The 14,557-nt window shown below is 36.9% G+C and overlaps 1 protein-coding gene across 2 annotated transcripts in view; it reads left to right on the top strand.

Moving 5' to 3' along the window:
- Window positions 1-14,557, top strand: part of LOC148170936 (uncharacterized) — a 77,253-nt gene that overhangs the window by 32,205 nt on the left and 30,491 nt on the right. Inside the window, exons 1-2 of one of the 2 annotated variants that reach the window (XM_088041847.1) lie at window positions 8,618-8,664; window positions 10,536-12,324. In XM_088041847.1, the coding sequence (XP_087897973.1) occupies window positions 10,571-12,324 (1,754 nt within the window). In that variant the 5' untranslated portion in view covers window positions 8,618-8,664; window positions 10,536-10,570. Of the gene's footprint in view, window positions 1-8,617; window positions 8,665-10,535; window positions 12,325-14,557 lie in introns of those variants that run through there. The other variant, XM_088041846.1, reaches the window with a different exon arrangement.

The following is a 14,557-nucleotide window of genomic DNA, read 5'->3' as shown; positions in this document are numbered from 1 at the left end:
CGACAGGGATTCTGGACAATTATTCCCGGATTTGCGAGACTTCGGAATTAGATGTGTGAATACGATCTAGATAGGTGGGCCCAGTTTGAGCAAAAAAAATTCAAACATATGTCATAATTTTGTGCTAATTTGTGCTGTAATTCTTAACTTCTGTGCTTCTTTCGTTTTTGAGTTATTCAAAAAACAAAAATGATGTTCAAACTTGACACCGAGCATCATATGTCATCAAAATGAATCAAACTAGTCTTATAATTTTGTGCTAATTTGTGCTGTAATTTTTAAATTCTGTGCTCTTTTCGTTTTCGAAATTTTTACTTTGTTGATCAAAAAAATTCTCAAAATTTGTCTTTTGCGCTCCAGAATTTTGTAATTTTTACAGTTAACAAGTTAGTTAAGAAGAGTAACTTCCACAAATTTAATTATTTTTGAGCGAAATTTAACAAAATTAGAGTATTATACCGAAAATTTGCGCAATTTCTATTTCGTCGTACAAATAAAAATTTCTAAAATTTGTCTTTTGCGTTCTAGAATTTTGTAGTTTCGCACAGTTAATAAGTTAGTTAAGAAGAGTGACTTTCACAAACTTTATTGTTCTAAATCAAAAATTAACAAAATTGGAATAGGTAAACACAAAATTTTCGAAATTTTTACTTTGTCGCTCAAATAAAAAATTCTAAAATTTGTCTCTTGAGCTTTAGAATTTTGTAATTTGGCACAGTGAGTAAGTTAGTGAAGAAGAGTAACCTCCACAAATTTTATTATTTTTGAGCAAAAATTAACAAAATTGGAGCAATAAATAGAAAATTTTCGAAATTTCTACTTCGTTCCTCAAATGAAAATTTCTAAAATTTGTCTCTTGAGCTCTATAATTTTGTAATTTGGTACAGTTAACAAGTTAGTTAAAAAGAGTAACCTCCACAAATTTTATTCTTCAAAACCGAAAATTAACAAAATTAGAGCAATTAACAAAAAATTTGCGAAATTTCTACGTCGACTCTTAAATAAAAATTTTTAAAATTTGTCTCTTGCGCTTTAGAATTTTGTAATTTGGTTCAATTTATAAGTTACTTAAGAAGAGTAACTTACACAAAGTTGATTATGTTTGAGCGAAAATTAACAAAATTAGAGCAATAAATAGAAAATTTTCGAAATTTCTACTTCGTCCCTCAAATGAAAATTTCCAAAATTTATCTCTTGAGCTCTAGAATTTTGTAATTTGGCTCAATTTATAAGTTACTTAAGAAGAGTAACTTACACAAATTTGATTATGTTTGAGCGAAAATTAACAAAATTAGAGCAATAAATAGAAAATTTTCGAAATTTCTACGTCGACCCTTAAATAAAAATTTCTAAAATTTGTCTCTTGCGCTCTAGAATTTTGTAATTTGGTTCAATTTATAAGTTACTTAACAAGAGTAACTTACACAAATTTGATTATGTTTGAGCGAAAATTAACAAAATTAGAGCAATAAATAGAAAATTTTCGAAATTTCTACTTCGTCCCTCAAATGAAAATTTCTAAAATTTGTCTCTTGAGCTCTATAATTTTGTAATTTGGCACAGTTAAGAGGAGAAGGCTTCACAAATTTTATTGTTTTAGAGCGAAAATAATTTAGAATCCGTTTAAATCTGTATTTTGGGTTGCTTTCTATTCCCTGTATGTTTTTTGAAATATTTCAAAATCGAAAAGAGCACAGAATTTGGAAATTGCACCACTAATTAGCACAGAATTAACACAAAATTATGGCATATCAATTAATCTGTTTCGCGATGCATGATGCTCAAACGCTCACCCATTTTTTTTAAATAACTCAAAGACGAGAAGAGCACAGAATTTAAAAATTGCAGCACAAATTTATAAGACCAATTTGATTAATTTTCGTGACATATGAAGCTCAGCGTCAAGCTTGAGCATCATTTATGTTTCTTGAATAATTCGAAAACGAAAAGATCACAGAATTCAAGAATTGCAGCACAAATTAGCACAAAATTATGATGCTCAAACTTGATGCACCTGATCTAGATTTGGAAAGTGTCCCGGCGCATCCACCATTTTAGCTAAACCACATAAACGTCTCCCAGAAGATAAGAAAAGCATATTTTTAGAGACGGCGCGCCCTCTAATAGGCGGCAATATTTACGAGACGAGGTGCTTATTTTCGACTTGTTCGCCACTCGTATATCACGGATAAAAGCTTTCGCGTTGTTGGTGGCATTTCAAGTTCAAAAAATAACCAACAAATACTCACTCGTGTGCTCAACACACTCAACTTTTTCCGTTTTTATTTTATTCGCCGATGAAATTAATCTTCTCGTGCACCGAAAAACGCAGAACAATACAACTTAATCGAAGACTACATCCAGATCTTATATCATTTCGGTTACGGCGCCATAAACTATTAAACACGTAAAAGTGTCATCAAGGTATAAAAGCACCATTTTTCACCGCAGTCGTAAGAGAACTTTATTCATAAAGCGTTTTATTCCCAGTCTCTGACTTGAAATAAATCGAATTACGCACCAAAAAATCTCTTTCTGTTTACAATTATTCCGGCTTCGGCTTTGTGGTCCGGATTTGCGCGATCCGGGAGAATTAATTGCTAGGAAACCTCAAAACTAATATCGCTACAATCCAAACTTCTAACAGACGCTGTACATAAATCACGACAATCGATCGTGGCGCCAACTTCGGGTTCGCCTAACACGGCGTATTTACCCACAGACGAGGGTCTACCGAGTGTCTGCCAGTCAAATCCGATCGATCTGTGAGTAATTCCGGCAATTTTTCCAAAATTAAAGCTCCGTTTTGGCGGCAGAGTGACGTTAAGCCGATTTTGTCCCAACAGACGTGCTTAGACTGGGCTTAGGGGTGTTTAGAGGTGAAGTACATTCTGGAGCTGGGATAGCTTACGGACTTTCTAAACTGTTAGCGAGTGATTCTTGGCAAGAACAGGGCGGCCACCCTATGAAAAAACCCGTAAAATGTTTAACAACCGCGATACGAGTTCCATTTTTTATCCGCTGATGCATCATTAACTCGCGCCGTGCAATTATCTCCACGGACAAAAGCGGGTGCGTAATTTTGGAGCGAAAAATTCCGCTAATGAAAGCCATCCGACTCTGTTTTGTGGATTTAACTGATTTTCCGTTCAATTTCGGCCAATACAAATCCGTTATTTCGATACAAAGGTAATTAAAGTCGGCGCGTTTCTTTTTTCGACGCCCTGCCACTCCAGTTGACGTTTCCTTGACGATAACATGTAATTTCCCGTCGCGGAATGATTACGCATACGGGAGAACGTATCCGTTTCTGAGCTCAAGGTCGATGGGCGTGGCTCCCCACGATGTGTATATAAACCGCAGCACTGACCACTCGAGTTAGTTCAGCGTTCGTCACTTGACTGTAACTTTGGAATGATCGATGCGCTTCGTTTTCCATTGAAATTCTAATGAACGCATCTGGATTGAGCTTCTCCAAATCGAATTTAATATTTTTTGCGTTGATTATCCTCGTGTTTGTTTTGCTTCCTCCATCGTTTGAATATCGATTCTCGATTTCCGGCGTACAAGATATCATAGCGCAAAGTGTTTTTGTTACAGTGTTGATTTTAATTTGAAATGGCTTGTGACAGTAAGATTCTTCAGTTTTTCTCGTTTGAGCAACCGGGATCGGTTTCGCTTCCTCTTAATCGAATTAGAAGAGAACAACGTTCGATCAGACTTTGTAATGTTAAATAATTAATCAATCCTAAGGAAGCCCTTTGGTTGTATAAACAGTGGTCCCCAAACAATCAAGGTGTGTACGTTCCAACTAAAGCAATTTGCTCCCGGAGGATTATTATGATATTCAAATCGAGTAAAACCATCCCCTTCAAGTTTCTAGGACAGCAGGTGCGCTAAATTAACTGGCGAACCACTGCAAGGTCAGATTAAAAGGGTTTTCCACCCTAATAAATGAGGCTGCATGTAGCTATGTGATAGCTTTTCCGCAGGACAGAACGCCCTAATGTGTTGTAATTAAGCCTTCGTGCTCCTTCGACAAACTTCCCTTATTAGACGGGACACGCTCACAGCTTCCCCAAAGCAAAGGGAAGAAAAATGTCAACGGTGTAACGATAAATTACGAATCAGAACACCACAATTTCTGGATCGCTGGAAGAGGGTCCCGTAATTCCTGTGCGACAATCCGATTTTTGTTTGAGACTTCGCTCGGATGGCCCGAGGGAATGCTGCCGTACGCACAGACGTGGACAGAATTATGCCCGGAACAGACCAGGCGAAGGGATAAATGAAATGCCGGAAATGCCTAATTAAGGCCTGTTTTACTATTGTTTAATTAAACATTTTTGGATTCGTGCATCTCAAGATTAATAAACCCTGAAAAGGGCAATAAAATCACGGAAACATCGAAGGTTTTATAGCATTTTCCAATTTCCTGTTATCTTCTTCCCGGCGCACATAAAAAGGATGCTAAACATAATCAAAAGTGAATCAATACATCGAATGAAACGTTCAGAGTCGAGTTTCTTGGACAGAGAGTCGGAAACCATAATGCATTTTATAATCCGATACTCTGGAAGAAGAGACCAATTCGAGTTAATTGGAGATAACACGTCGCTCCAGACTTGCTAATAATCCATTTGAAACCGCAACTTTTCTCTCGAGATTTTTATTTTAGTTGCAAATCGAAACCACTGGGAGCAGCAATAAAAAAACGTAGCTAATTGCGCCCCACACCTTGTTTCGACGTCATGATTACACCCCGAAATGAAAGCATAGAAGCATGCAAATTGTGCAACCAAATTCCGATCCAAAGCTATTAAAACTTGGGAATGTAGGTCGCATTTTGGTGTTTATTATTTGGAACTTCCTTTTGATATTTTCGGAATTAAGAGCCTCGCCTTGCAGCGGTGACATTTCCGATAATAAGATCACGTTTAATGAAAAATTAATTATGTTTCTTGACGTTTCGCGAACGGACCGAATTGATCATTTTTTGATACCTGCTATTAGCATTTCATGTCAAGTGCTTTTTTTAAAACGATCGGAAACATAATGAACCTCCTACGACTTGGCAACATAAATGTTTTCGCAACAAATCCAATTACCCCGCAAAAAATCTAATTTCGGGCGGAATCGAGTTTTTTAAAATGACGCAAATAATCCGGGGAAGTTTCTGACTCTTAATGACGCAGGGGCAATCATTTTAAATAATTATTTTCCGGGGACTGTCAAGTCAAAGATGAATTCGGAGCGTTTTTCATCTTTATAAGCCGATTTCACGGGACTTACTGGGGGCGGAAACAAATATTTCTTTTGTAATCTTTTGTAGTTTATTGGCTTATTTTTTGAGCAACAGGGACGTATTTTAGAAATTTTTATTTCTAAGGTGAGCCAAAATTTTCAATATTTTCCATTCGGACCTGTAATTTTCATAATTTTAATGCCAGGACAATGAAATATTATTATTAGATATTACTATCTATAACTAGTTTATTTTCTGTTCAAAATCTTAATTTTTTTGAGCAGCAGGGACGGATTTTAGAAATTTTCATTTTTAAGACCGCCCAAAAATTTTCAATATTTTTCTGTCGAATCTGTAATTTTTGAAGTTTTGATACTAGGGTAATGAAATTTGGGGAAATTACTATTTTGGATCTGTTAAGGGTTTGTTCCAAATCTCAATTTTTTTTAGGAACAGGAACGTATTTAAGAAATTTTCATTTCTAAGATGATCCAAAAATTTTCAATATTTTTTATTCGGACTTGTAATTTTCGTAATTTTGATACTAGGGCAATGAAATTTGGGGAGTTTAATATGTTTGATCTTTTGAGTGTTTGTTCCAAATCTCAAATTTTTTGAGCAGCAGGGAGGGATTTTAGAAATTTTCATTTTTAAGACCGCCCAAAAATTTTCAATATTTTTCTTTCGAATCTGTAATTTTCGAAGTTTTGATACTAGGGTAATGAAATTTGGGGAAATTACTATTTTGGATCTGCTAAGGGTTTGTTCCAAATCTCAAAATTTTTTTAGGAACAGGAACGTATTTAAGAAATTTTCATTTTTAAGATGATCCAAAAATTTTCAATATTTTTCAATCGGACTTGTAATTTTCGTAATTTTGATACTAGGGCAATGAAATCTGGGGAGTTTAATATGTTTGATCTTTTGAGTGTTTGTTCCAAATCTCAAATTTTTTGAGCAGCAGGGAGGGATTTTAGAAATTTTCATTTTTAAGACCGCCCAGAAATTTTCAATATTTTTCTTTCGATTCTGTAATTTTCGAAGTTTTGATACTAGGGTAATGAAATTTGGGGAAATTACTATTTTGGATCTGTTAAGGGTTTGTTCCAAATCTCAATTTTTTTTAGGAACAGGAACGTATTTAAGAAATTTTCATTTCTAAGATGATCCAAAAAGTTTCAGTATTTTTCATTCGGACCTGTAATTTTCGTAATTTTGATACTAGGGCAATGAAATTTGGAGAGTTTAATATGTTTGATCTTTTGAGTGCTTGTTCCAAATCTCAAATTTTTTGAGCAGCAGGGAGGGATTTTAGAAATTTTCATTTTTAAGACCGCCCAAAAATTTTCAATATTTTTCTTTCGAATCTGTAATTTTCGAAGTTTTGATACTAGGGTAATGAAATTTGGGGAAATAACTATTTTGGATCTGCTAAGGGTTTGTTCCAAATCTCAATTTTTTTTAGGAACAGGAACGTATTTAAGAAATTTTCATTTCTAAGATGATCCAAAAATTTTCAATATTTTCCAATCGGACTTGTAATTTTCGTAATTTTGATACTAGGGCAATGAAATTTGGGGAGTTTAATATGTTTGATCTTTTGAGTGCTTGTTCCAAATCTCAAATTTTTTTAGCAACAGTGACGGATTTTAGAAATTTCCATATTTAAGACGAGCCAAAAATTTTCAATATTTTCCATTCGGACTTGTAATTTTCGTAATTTTGATACTAGGGCAATGAAACTTGGGGAGTTTAATATGTTTGATCTTTTGAGTGTTTGTTCCAAATCTCAATTTTTTTGAGCAGCAGGGACGGATTTTAAAAATTTTTATTTTTAAGACCGCCCAAAAATTTTCAATATTTTTCTTTCGAATCTGTAATTTTCGAAGTTTTGATACTAGGGTAATGAAATTTGGGGAAATTACTATTTTGGATCTGTTAAGGGTTTGTTCCAAATCTCAATTTTTTTTAGGAACAGGAACGTATTTAAGAAATTTTCATTTCTAAGATGATCCAAAAATTTTCAGTATTTTTTCATTCGGACCTGTAATTTTCGTAATTTTGATACTAGGGCAATGAAATTTGGGGAGTTTAATATGTTTGATCTTTTAAGTGTTTGTTTCAAATCTCAAACTTTTTGAGCAACAGGGACGGATTTTAGAAATTTCCATATTTAAGATGAGCCAAAAATTTTCAATATTTTCCATTCGAACCTGTAATTTGCGTAATTTAAATGCCAGGACAATAAAATTTAGAGAGATTACTATTTATAACTAGTTTATTGTCTGTTCAAAATATTTTCTTTTTGAGCAACAGGGACGGATTTGAGAAATTTTTTGTTTTAAAAACAAGACAAAAATTTTCAATATTTTCCACTTGGACCAGTAATTTACGTAATTCTGATAGTAAGACAATGAAATTTGGAGAAGTTACTATCTATGGCTTGCTTACTGTCTGTTCCAAATTCCAAATTGCTAGAGCAACAGGGCCGGATTTTAGAAATTTTTATTTTTAATACAAGCCATAAATTTACAAAGACGGTCAATTATCGGGGGGCTCCCGGCGCATCCACCAATTTCCCATCGAAACGGTCATTTTATAATAGAAAGTAGGCAAGATAATATTCCCCGGCGTCCCAGCGGTTGCCTATCTCAAATTTAATTCCCAAAAAGGTTAAAATTCCAGTCACATCCCGCATTTCCCCGCAGTCATTAAACCCCAAAGAAAAGCTCGCGTTGATTCGATTATAAAAGTGGAAATATCCCTCCACCTTTTTACCTTTTCGTCGTCTGCATATGTTACGACCACATTACCATTCTCGAGTGATAAATTATCACCCAAGGATTACCAAGAAGCTTTTTTACATTTTAATCGGCGCTCTAATTTACAGTCACGAATTACACAACCCCTCGTTTGTCTGGTTACGTAAAAATGCCCACGTAATTCCATTACATTTGTGGCAAATATGAAACGTTTTTTTGTAATTAATTTCCACGTTGATAATGAAAGGAAAATGTCTCGTGTTACATGGATCATCGTTTCTTATAAATTATTCAAGGCGACGATTAAAATGGAAAACAGCGCTCGCCCCTACCAATCTGTTATTAATAATTTATTTGTGAACATATCACCCTGATATGTAAATGAGGGGAGCGTTTTCAAATTATAATCGAGTCAACGCAACGCGATCATATTTTATGAATTTACAGTGGCGCAGAGGAAATGTTGAAAATTCAGGTGGTGCATTGGGTTTCCGCGGTTTTTTGCCATCGAAATAGCTTTTTCGAGATCGACGAAGTGTTAAAAATGAAATCTTGGCAGCTACACTTGTACCAATGCCAATTGCCTCTGCTACTAATAGCTCAGGACAATAACAGTTGGTGTCAAAGTTTCCCGTGGAAAACCACATTGCATTCTCGGTGAGTTTTTTTTTTGACAGAACTGCAGCACGAGCGAAACTTTATTAGTGTTTAGTGTATTTTTATCACTCCATTACTCCAATTTACGTCTCTTTGTCTTCCATTCTTACCACGTTATAAAGTTGGAAATTAGACGAATAATGTTACTCAAGTGCATTTCAGTAGACTAATGTGTTTTCTTTTAAAATAACCCAAATATTACTCATCAGCGTGTCCTATATTTCCGCGTGGCCTCAAAAATACCATAAATCATCGGTATTAAGCTCATCCATGCTGCTTCGTAATTAAATTTTGAGGCAGGTGGTAATTGTTATCTCTCTCTAATGTGTTACAACAAAGAGAAAATCTCTTTATTATCTAACGTAGAGGTCAGATCGATGAACGAACGAGTTGTCAAACAAAGAAACATAAACAACCATTTGTTGGAGAAATTTTTCTGATTGTTATTACGGTGCTGAGTCAAAACGTACAAATTATTATGTCGTTATGTTTCCAGAAGATAATGATGTTATTGACGAATTTGGTCACGAAAATTTCAATATTTTCTATTCGAATTTGCAGTTTTCGTAGTTTTGATAGTAGAGCAAGAAAATTCGGGGAGATTACTATGTTTGATCTGTTGAGTGTTTGTTCTAAATTTCAAATTTTTTGAGCAACAGGGCCGGATTTTAGATTTTTTTTAAGATGAGTCAAAAATTTTTAATCTTTTTATTCGGACCTGTAATTTTCGTAGATTTGATACTAGGGCAATAAAATTTGGGGAGATTACTATTTTTGATCTGTTGAGTGTTTGTTCTAAATTTCAAATTTTTTGGGCAACAGGGACGGATTTTAGAAATTTTCATTTTTAAGATGAGCCAAAAATTTTCAATATTTTTCATTCGGACCTGTAATTTTTGTAATGTTGATGCTAGGACAATGAAATTTGGAGAGATTACTAATTATAACTGGTTTATTGTCTGTTCTAAATCTAAATTTTTTTGAGCAACAGGGACGGAGTTTAGAAATTTTAATTTTCAAGATGAGCCAAAATTTTTCAATATTTTCCATTCGGACCTGTAATTTTCGTAGTTTTGATAGTAGGGCAATGAAATTTGGAGAGATTACTAGTTATGACTAGTTTATTGTCTGTTCGAAATCTTAATTTTTGTGAGCAACAGGGACGTATTTTCGAAACTTTCATGTTATGCTTTCAGAAGATAATGATGTTATTTACGAATTTGGCCACGAAAATTTGCCTGCAACTGTAAAAGGGCCCTCGGAAACTTGTTTACTTGTTAACGTTGTGATAACAACTCGCTGCTGCAATAATACGACAAAGACGAATCGAGTGCGTTATTTTTCTTTGCTGACCATGTCGTTATTGATGTGGCCATTCCCACACAAAGAGCGCTTTCTTTTGGCAACTTGGTCGTTTCATTTTCCAACTTTCCAACAGATTTAAATGCGGTGAAAATGAAAGAAAATTCCCAACACTTTCATCTCATTGTTGAAGTGAGAGTTGACATGCAAATAAAAACGATAATATTGGTTGCCTATACTAGACTCGAACGCCATTAAAAAACGATTTGGAAAAAACGACGTTTTCACGTAGGGACTTTACGCAATGCGTTTAAAATTTCGATGCAATTACTAGGTGGAACGTGCCTGATATTGCGTAAACAATTTAAATAGGAAACAAAACCATAAAACGTGGCGACAATACAAGAACGTGTAATGTTGACCTGCAAAATTTGATTAAATCAAACGCAACGGGCGCACGCACAATGAATAAATAATTGGATTTCGAGCAAACAATTTTATTTTTGGGTTGGTTTGTTTGGCCACATTTCCCCCATGGATTGTGTTAAAACTATTGTTTTTGGTTGCAGGTCCTTTGTAATGATGCCTGGAAAAATCGGACGTTATGGCCACTTACAATAATTTCCCGGAAGAAGGTCGGCCTCCGGACTCGCCGTCGAACCGGAAATACAAAGACCGGAAGCATTTCCAGCCGCGAAATAACTCGTGGAGTCACCCTAACAGCTTAATCTACCCCAATGCCTCCGATAATATCGTCAATAATAATTTATTGGGGCTGGATATCAATCGTAACGGCCAGGATAATAAAAAGAGCCACAGCCTTAAAAATAAACTCTTCTGTATAAAGAAACCGCTCGATGAGAACAAAAGGAAGACTCTGAATATACTGAACGTGAACGCATTGAGTGATAATTGTACAAGTGCCTCGAAAAGCGTTTGTGATAATAATCCGTCGTGTTCAACGGTGAAAGACAGGAACAGGAATTCGTTCCATCAGGATGTCGAAGAAGCGCTCAGTTCTCTGTTATGGCAGCCGTACGAATATCAAAACAAACAAAAGACGCCGTCATCGAGTTGCAGCTCTTGCGGGAGCAGCGGAACATTCAGCGACCTTGATGATCCACCAAACAAAGGCCCTTTGCGTTCATCGCAAGACCTAAATCTTCGTACAGAAATGGTTAACAACCTGAAGCCGCCGTCGAACCAATGCCGACACGGCAACAGGTCACGTGAGCCGCTCTCTTGTTGTGCCACAAGTAGGTTGAACAGTGAGGCCAGTTTGTTGGAGTTGTTCGAGAGTGGTACCGCTGGTGATAGTGTCAGTGACTGTGATGTGTTTCCTTGTAAAAACAGTGATATGCAACTGGAAGTTACAGCAAACGACGCTAGTACTCTTCCGAATAACATTTTGAACATTTCCACCGGTTGCGATGGGTTGAATCGCAACGGTACCACCATCAGACCCAGTTCGCTAAGCAGTGCCAATGTCGTCGGTTTACCGGAAAATCCGAGACGCGCCTCGGTGCCGTCCAACAGAACCGTCTTTCCCAACCATCCACGTAACATCTCTGAACCCAGCACTCAGAGATACGTGGTACCGGTGGTACATCAAGCGATAACGCACCTTCGAAGCGCTTCGGTGCCCAAACAAATGCCAACGACAGCCCCCAGTCACTCGGACAACGTTAGCAACGTCAACGTGAACTTCTACCGAGCAGTACCTGTCAACGTCGTTTCTTCCGTACCAACAATACAATGTTTGAACACGCTGGACGAAGGCAACAACGTGTCAAACGTGCAGATCATGCCTCTGGGCAGCGCAGCTGTCACCGGTACCACACAAGTCACGGTACACAACGCCCCAACCACCGTCAACGTGGTCCAGAGTCGTACCAGAACCTTCACGTCGACGGAAGCGCAGACTGATGAGATTTCGGTTTGTCCGCCTCCCGTCCCCGACGCTCCAACACGCGAACAGCGTCGCAAAGAGCGTCGGGAACGCCGCCACCAACGACGAACCACCGCCACCCATCGTCACACCGTCGACAGCGGCACGCAAGCCAACACTCTTGTGTCTCAGAATGACCGACTCCCGGATTTGCTCAACAGCCATATGCCGCCCCCGTATTCGCCCCTGCCCAACAACGTGCCGCCGCCGAACGTCGTCCTCCCCAGTCCGATGATCGTGCCGCCACCGCATCCCATTCAAAGTGTAGTACCTAACAATGTAGTGCCTAGTGGTTTAGTGGCGTTTCCGCCGCCGCAAGTGCCGCTGGTGCAAGCGAACGGACCGGTGGCAGTACCAGTGCCACCCCCGTCAGGATTCAGGTTCCCGTTTCCTGCTGGAGGATTTCGAAGGTGAGATCGATGCGTGTGAATGACGTTGCGGTTGAAAATAAATTGAAATTCCTCCCACCGCGGAAAATTGCACAGTAAAACGTTATTGTTTGATGTTTTCACGAGTTTTGCATCAATGACAGACGTCCAGTTGCGGGACAACTCGTCAAAGCTTTGTACATTTTTCAAAAATCCACGCCGACACTCATCACCGTGTCCAAACAGGACTCTGTTAATGGATCGGTTTACTGTTGGATTAAAAAGCTGGTTTTTCTCTCAATGTCGGGCATTCATCATTCGGAAATTGAGTACATAAACAGACGTATCAATTTCGGGGCAACGGGCGCTTTGTTTTTATCGACAAACTACACAAAACTGTTTACCTATTAAACCTCTGAGGAAGCTAATTAAACCGCACTTCCGTAAACAGAGAGATAAGTAAATTTTTTTAAGTTGAGTTGTTTAAAATTTTGGAGTTGTTGGAGCGAAAAGTGAAGTTTATTCCCGAATTAAGCCCAAACTGGAGTTTCCGAGTTAATGGAGGCGGCAGATTTTAATTAACATTGGTCACGAAGGAGGATTTGTAATAATTGAGGCTCAATCAGTGATAAGGGATCCCACAGTCCTAATGTTTTAAGGTTGGCATTAGTTTGTGTAATCGTTTATGGAAATTGGACCCAAGTGACATGTGACCATTCGCGTTGTAATAAGTGTCTCTTTTTAAAGGCGCGAAATTTGAAATCATCGATTTATTTTCACGCCGAAATTTTCAATATTTTCCATTCGGGTTTGTAATTTTTGTAATTTTGATGCTAGGACAATGAATTTTGAAGAGATTACTATTTATAACTAGTTTATTGTCTGTTCCAAATTTTAATTTTTTTGAGCAACAGGGACGGATTTTAGAAATTTTTATTTTTAAGACGAGCCAAAAATTTTCAATATTTTCCATTCGGAGCTGAAATTTTTGTAATTTTTATGCTAGGACAATGAAATTTATAGAGATTACTATTTGTAACTAGTTTATTGTCTGTTACAAATTCTAATTTTTTTGAGCTACAGGAACGGATTTTAAAAATTTTCATTTTTAAGCCGACTCAAAAATTTTCAATAATTTTTATTCTGACCTGTAATTTTCGTAGTTTTGATGCCTGGACAATGAACAGATTACTATTAACGACATATTTATTGTCTGTTCCAAACCTCAAATTTGTTTAGCAACAGGGACGTATTTTAAAGATTTTCATTCCCGTTGATATAAATGTCTGTTTTCAAAGGCGCGAAATTTGAATCGATTCATTTTCACGCCGAACAATGGAAAAGTCATGAAATTTTCATCAAAGAACTCACATTTTCCAAGTCATTCATAACTCCCAACTTTTCCTTCATTCCACAAGTGTGCGAAAATGCAAAGATAGAAATTTATAATGTATTATTACACCATATTATAATGAAACAAAGAGATCAGAAGATCAAAGCGTGTTCCACTTCCTTTTCCTCTGACGCGGGACATCTGTCACTCTTTCTATTTTCGTCAAGATCAGAAATGAACGTAATTACGGACGCTGTAATTTATTGCCCATCGATTCCTTATGTCACTGCTTCAGATTTGTTTCCACAATTTAATTGAAATCCTCTTGAATCGATCGAGTTGCTATAAACCGTTTTATGGGGGCCCTCGTCTTCGAGAAATCGGTTATATGTACCTGGAGCCATTAGAAAGGATGCACATTCTTCGTGTTTTATAGATGGTACTAAACCTCACAGCGTGTTATTAAAAGGAGCTAGAATAATTAACGAAATTCTCGTTTTGCAGGGATTATCATTGGTTATTTATCCCGCTCGATGTAGATAAAAATAACGCGACACTTTTTAATTAGCCTTCATTGTTTCCGCTCAACAGTTGGTATAATTGACAGTTCTTGCATCTAACGGTCGATATTCAGCTGTTTTCGTTTTCTGGCGAGCGAAAATCAAGTGCGCATTGTTCACGCTGTTTTTACGAAGGATTAAACACGCCATTGTGGTACCTGCTTCGTGGGAGTATCACCTTGGATCGACCATTATTACCAAGAACCAGAGTCATCATGTTGCCTTTCTAATTTACAGAACAATCAGTTTTCGTAACAGTGAGTTCTGGGTTCACCCATATATCGAACTGGTTCTTCAAGAGCGGAGCTTTTCATTCATCTTCTTTAATTAGTTAATCCGAGCGGTGGACAAAAAATACGAAACAGGTATTAGATTTCTTCGC

Source organism: Gnatocerus cornutus, chromosome 7 (assembly GCF_029298725.1).
Source record: "Gnatocerus cornutus isolate USDA-ARS CGAHR chromosome 7, icGnaCorn1.1, whole genome shotgun sequence".
Lineage (NCBI taxonomy): Eukaryota > Metazoa > Arthropoda > Insecta > Coleoptera > Tenebrionidae > Gnatocerus > Gnatocerus cornutus.
The sequence above is the reverse complement of the archived record's forward strand: the minus strand, read 5'-3'. Positions and strand labels throughout refer to the sequence as shown.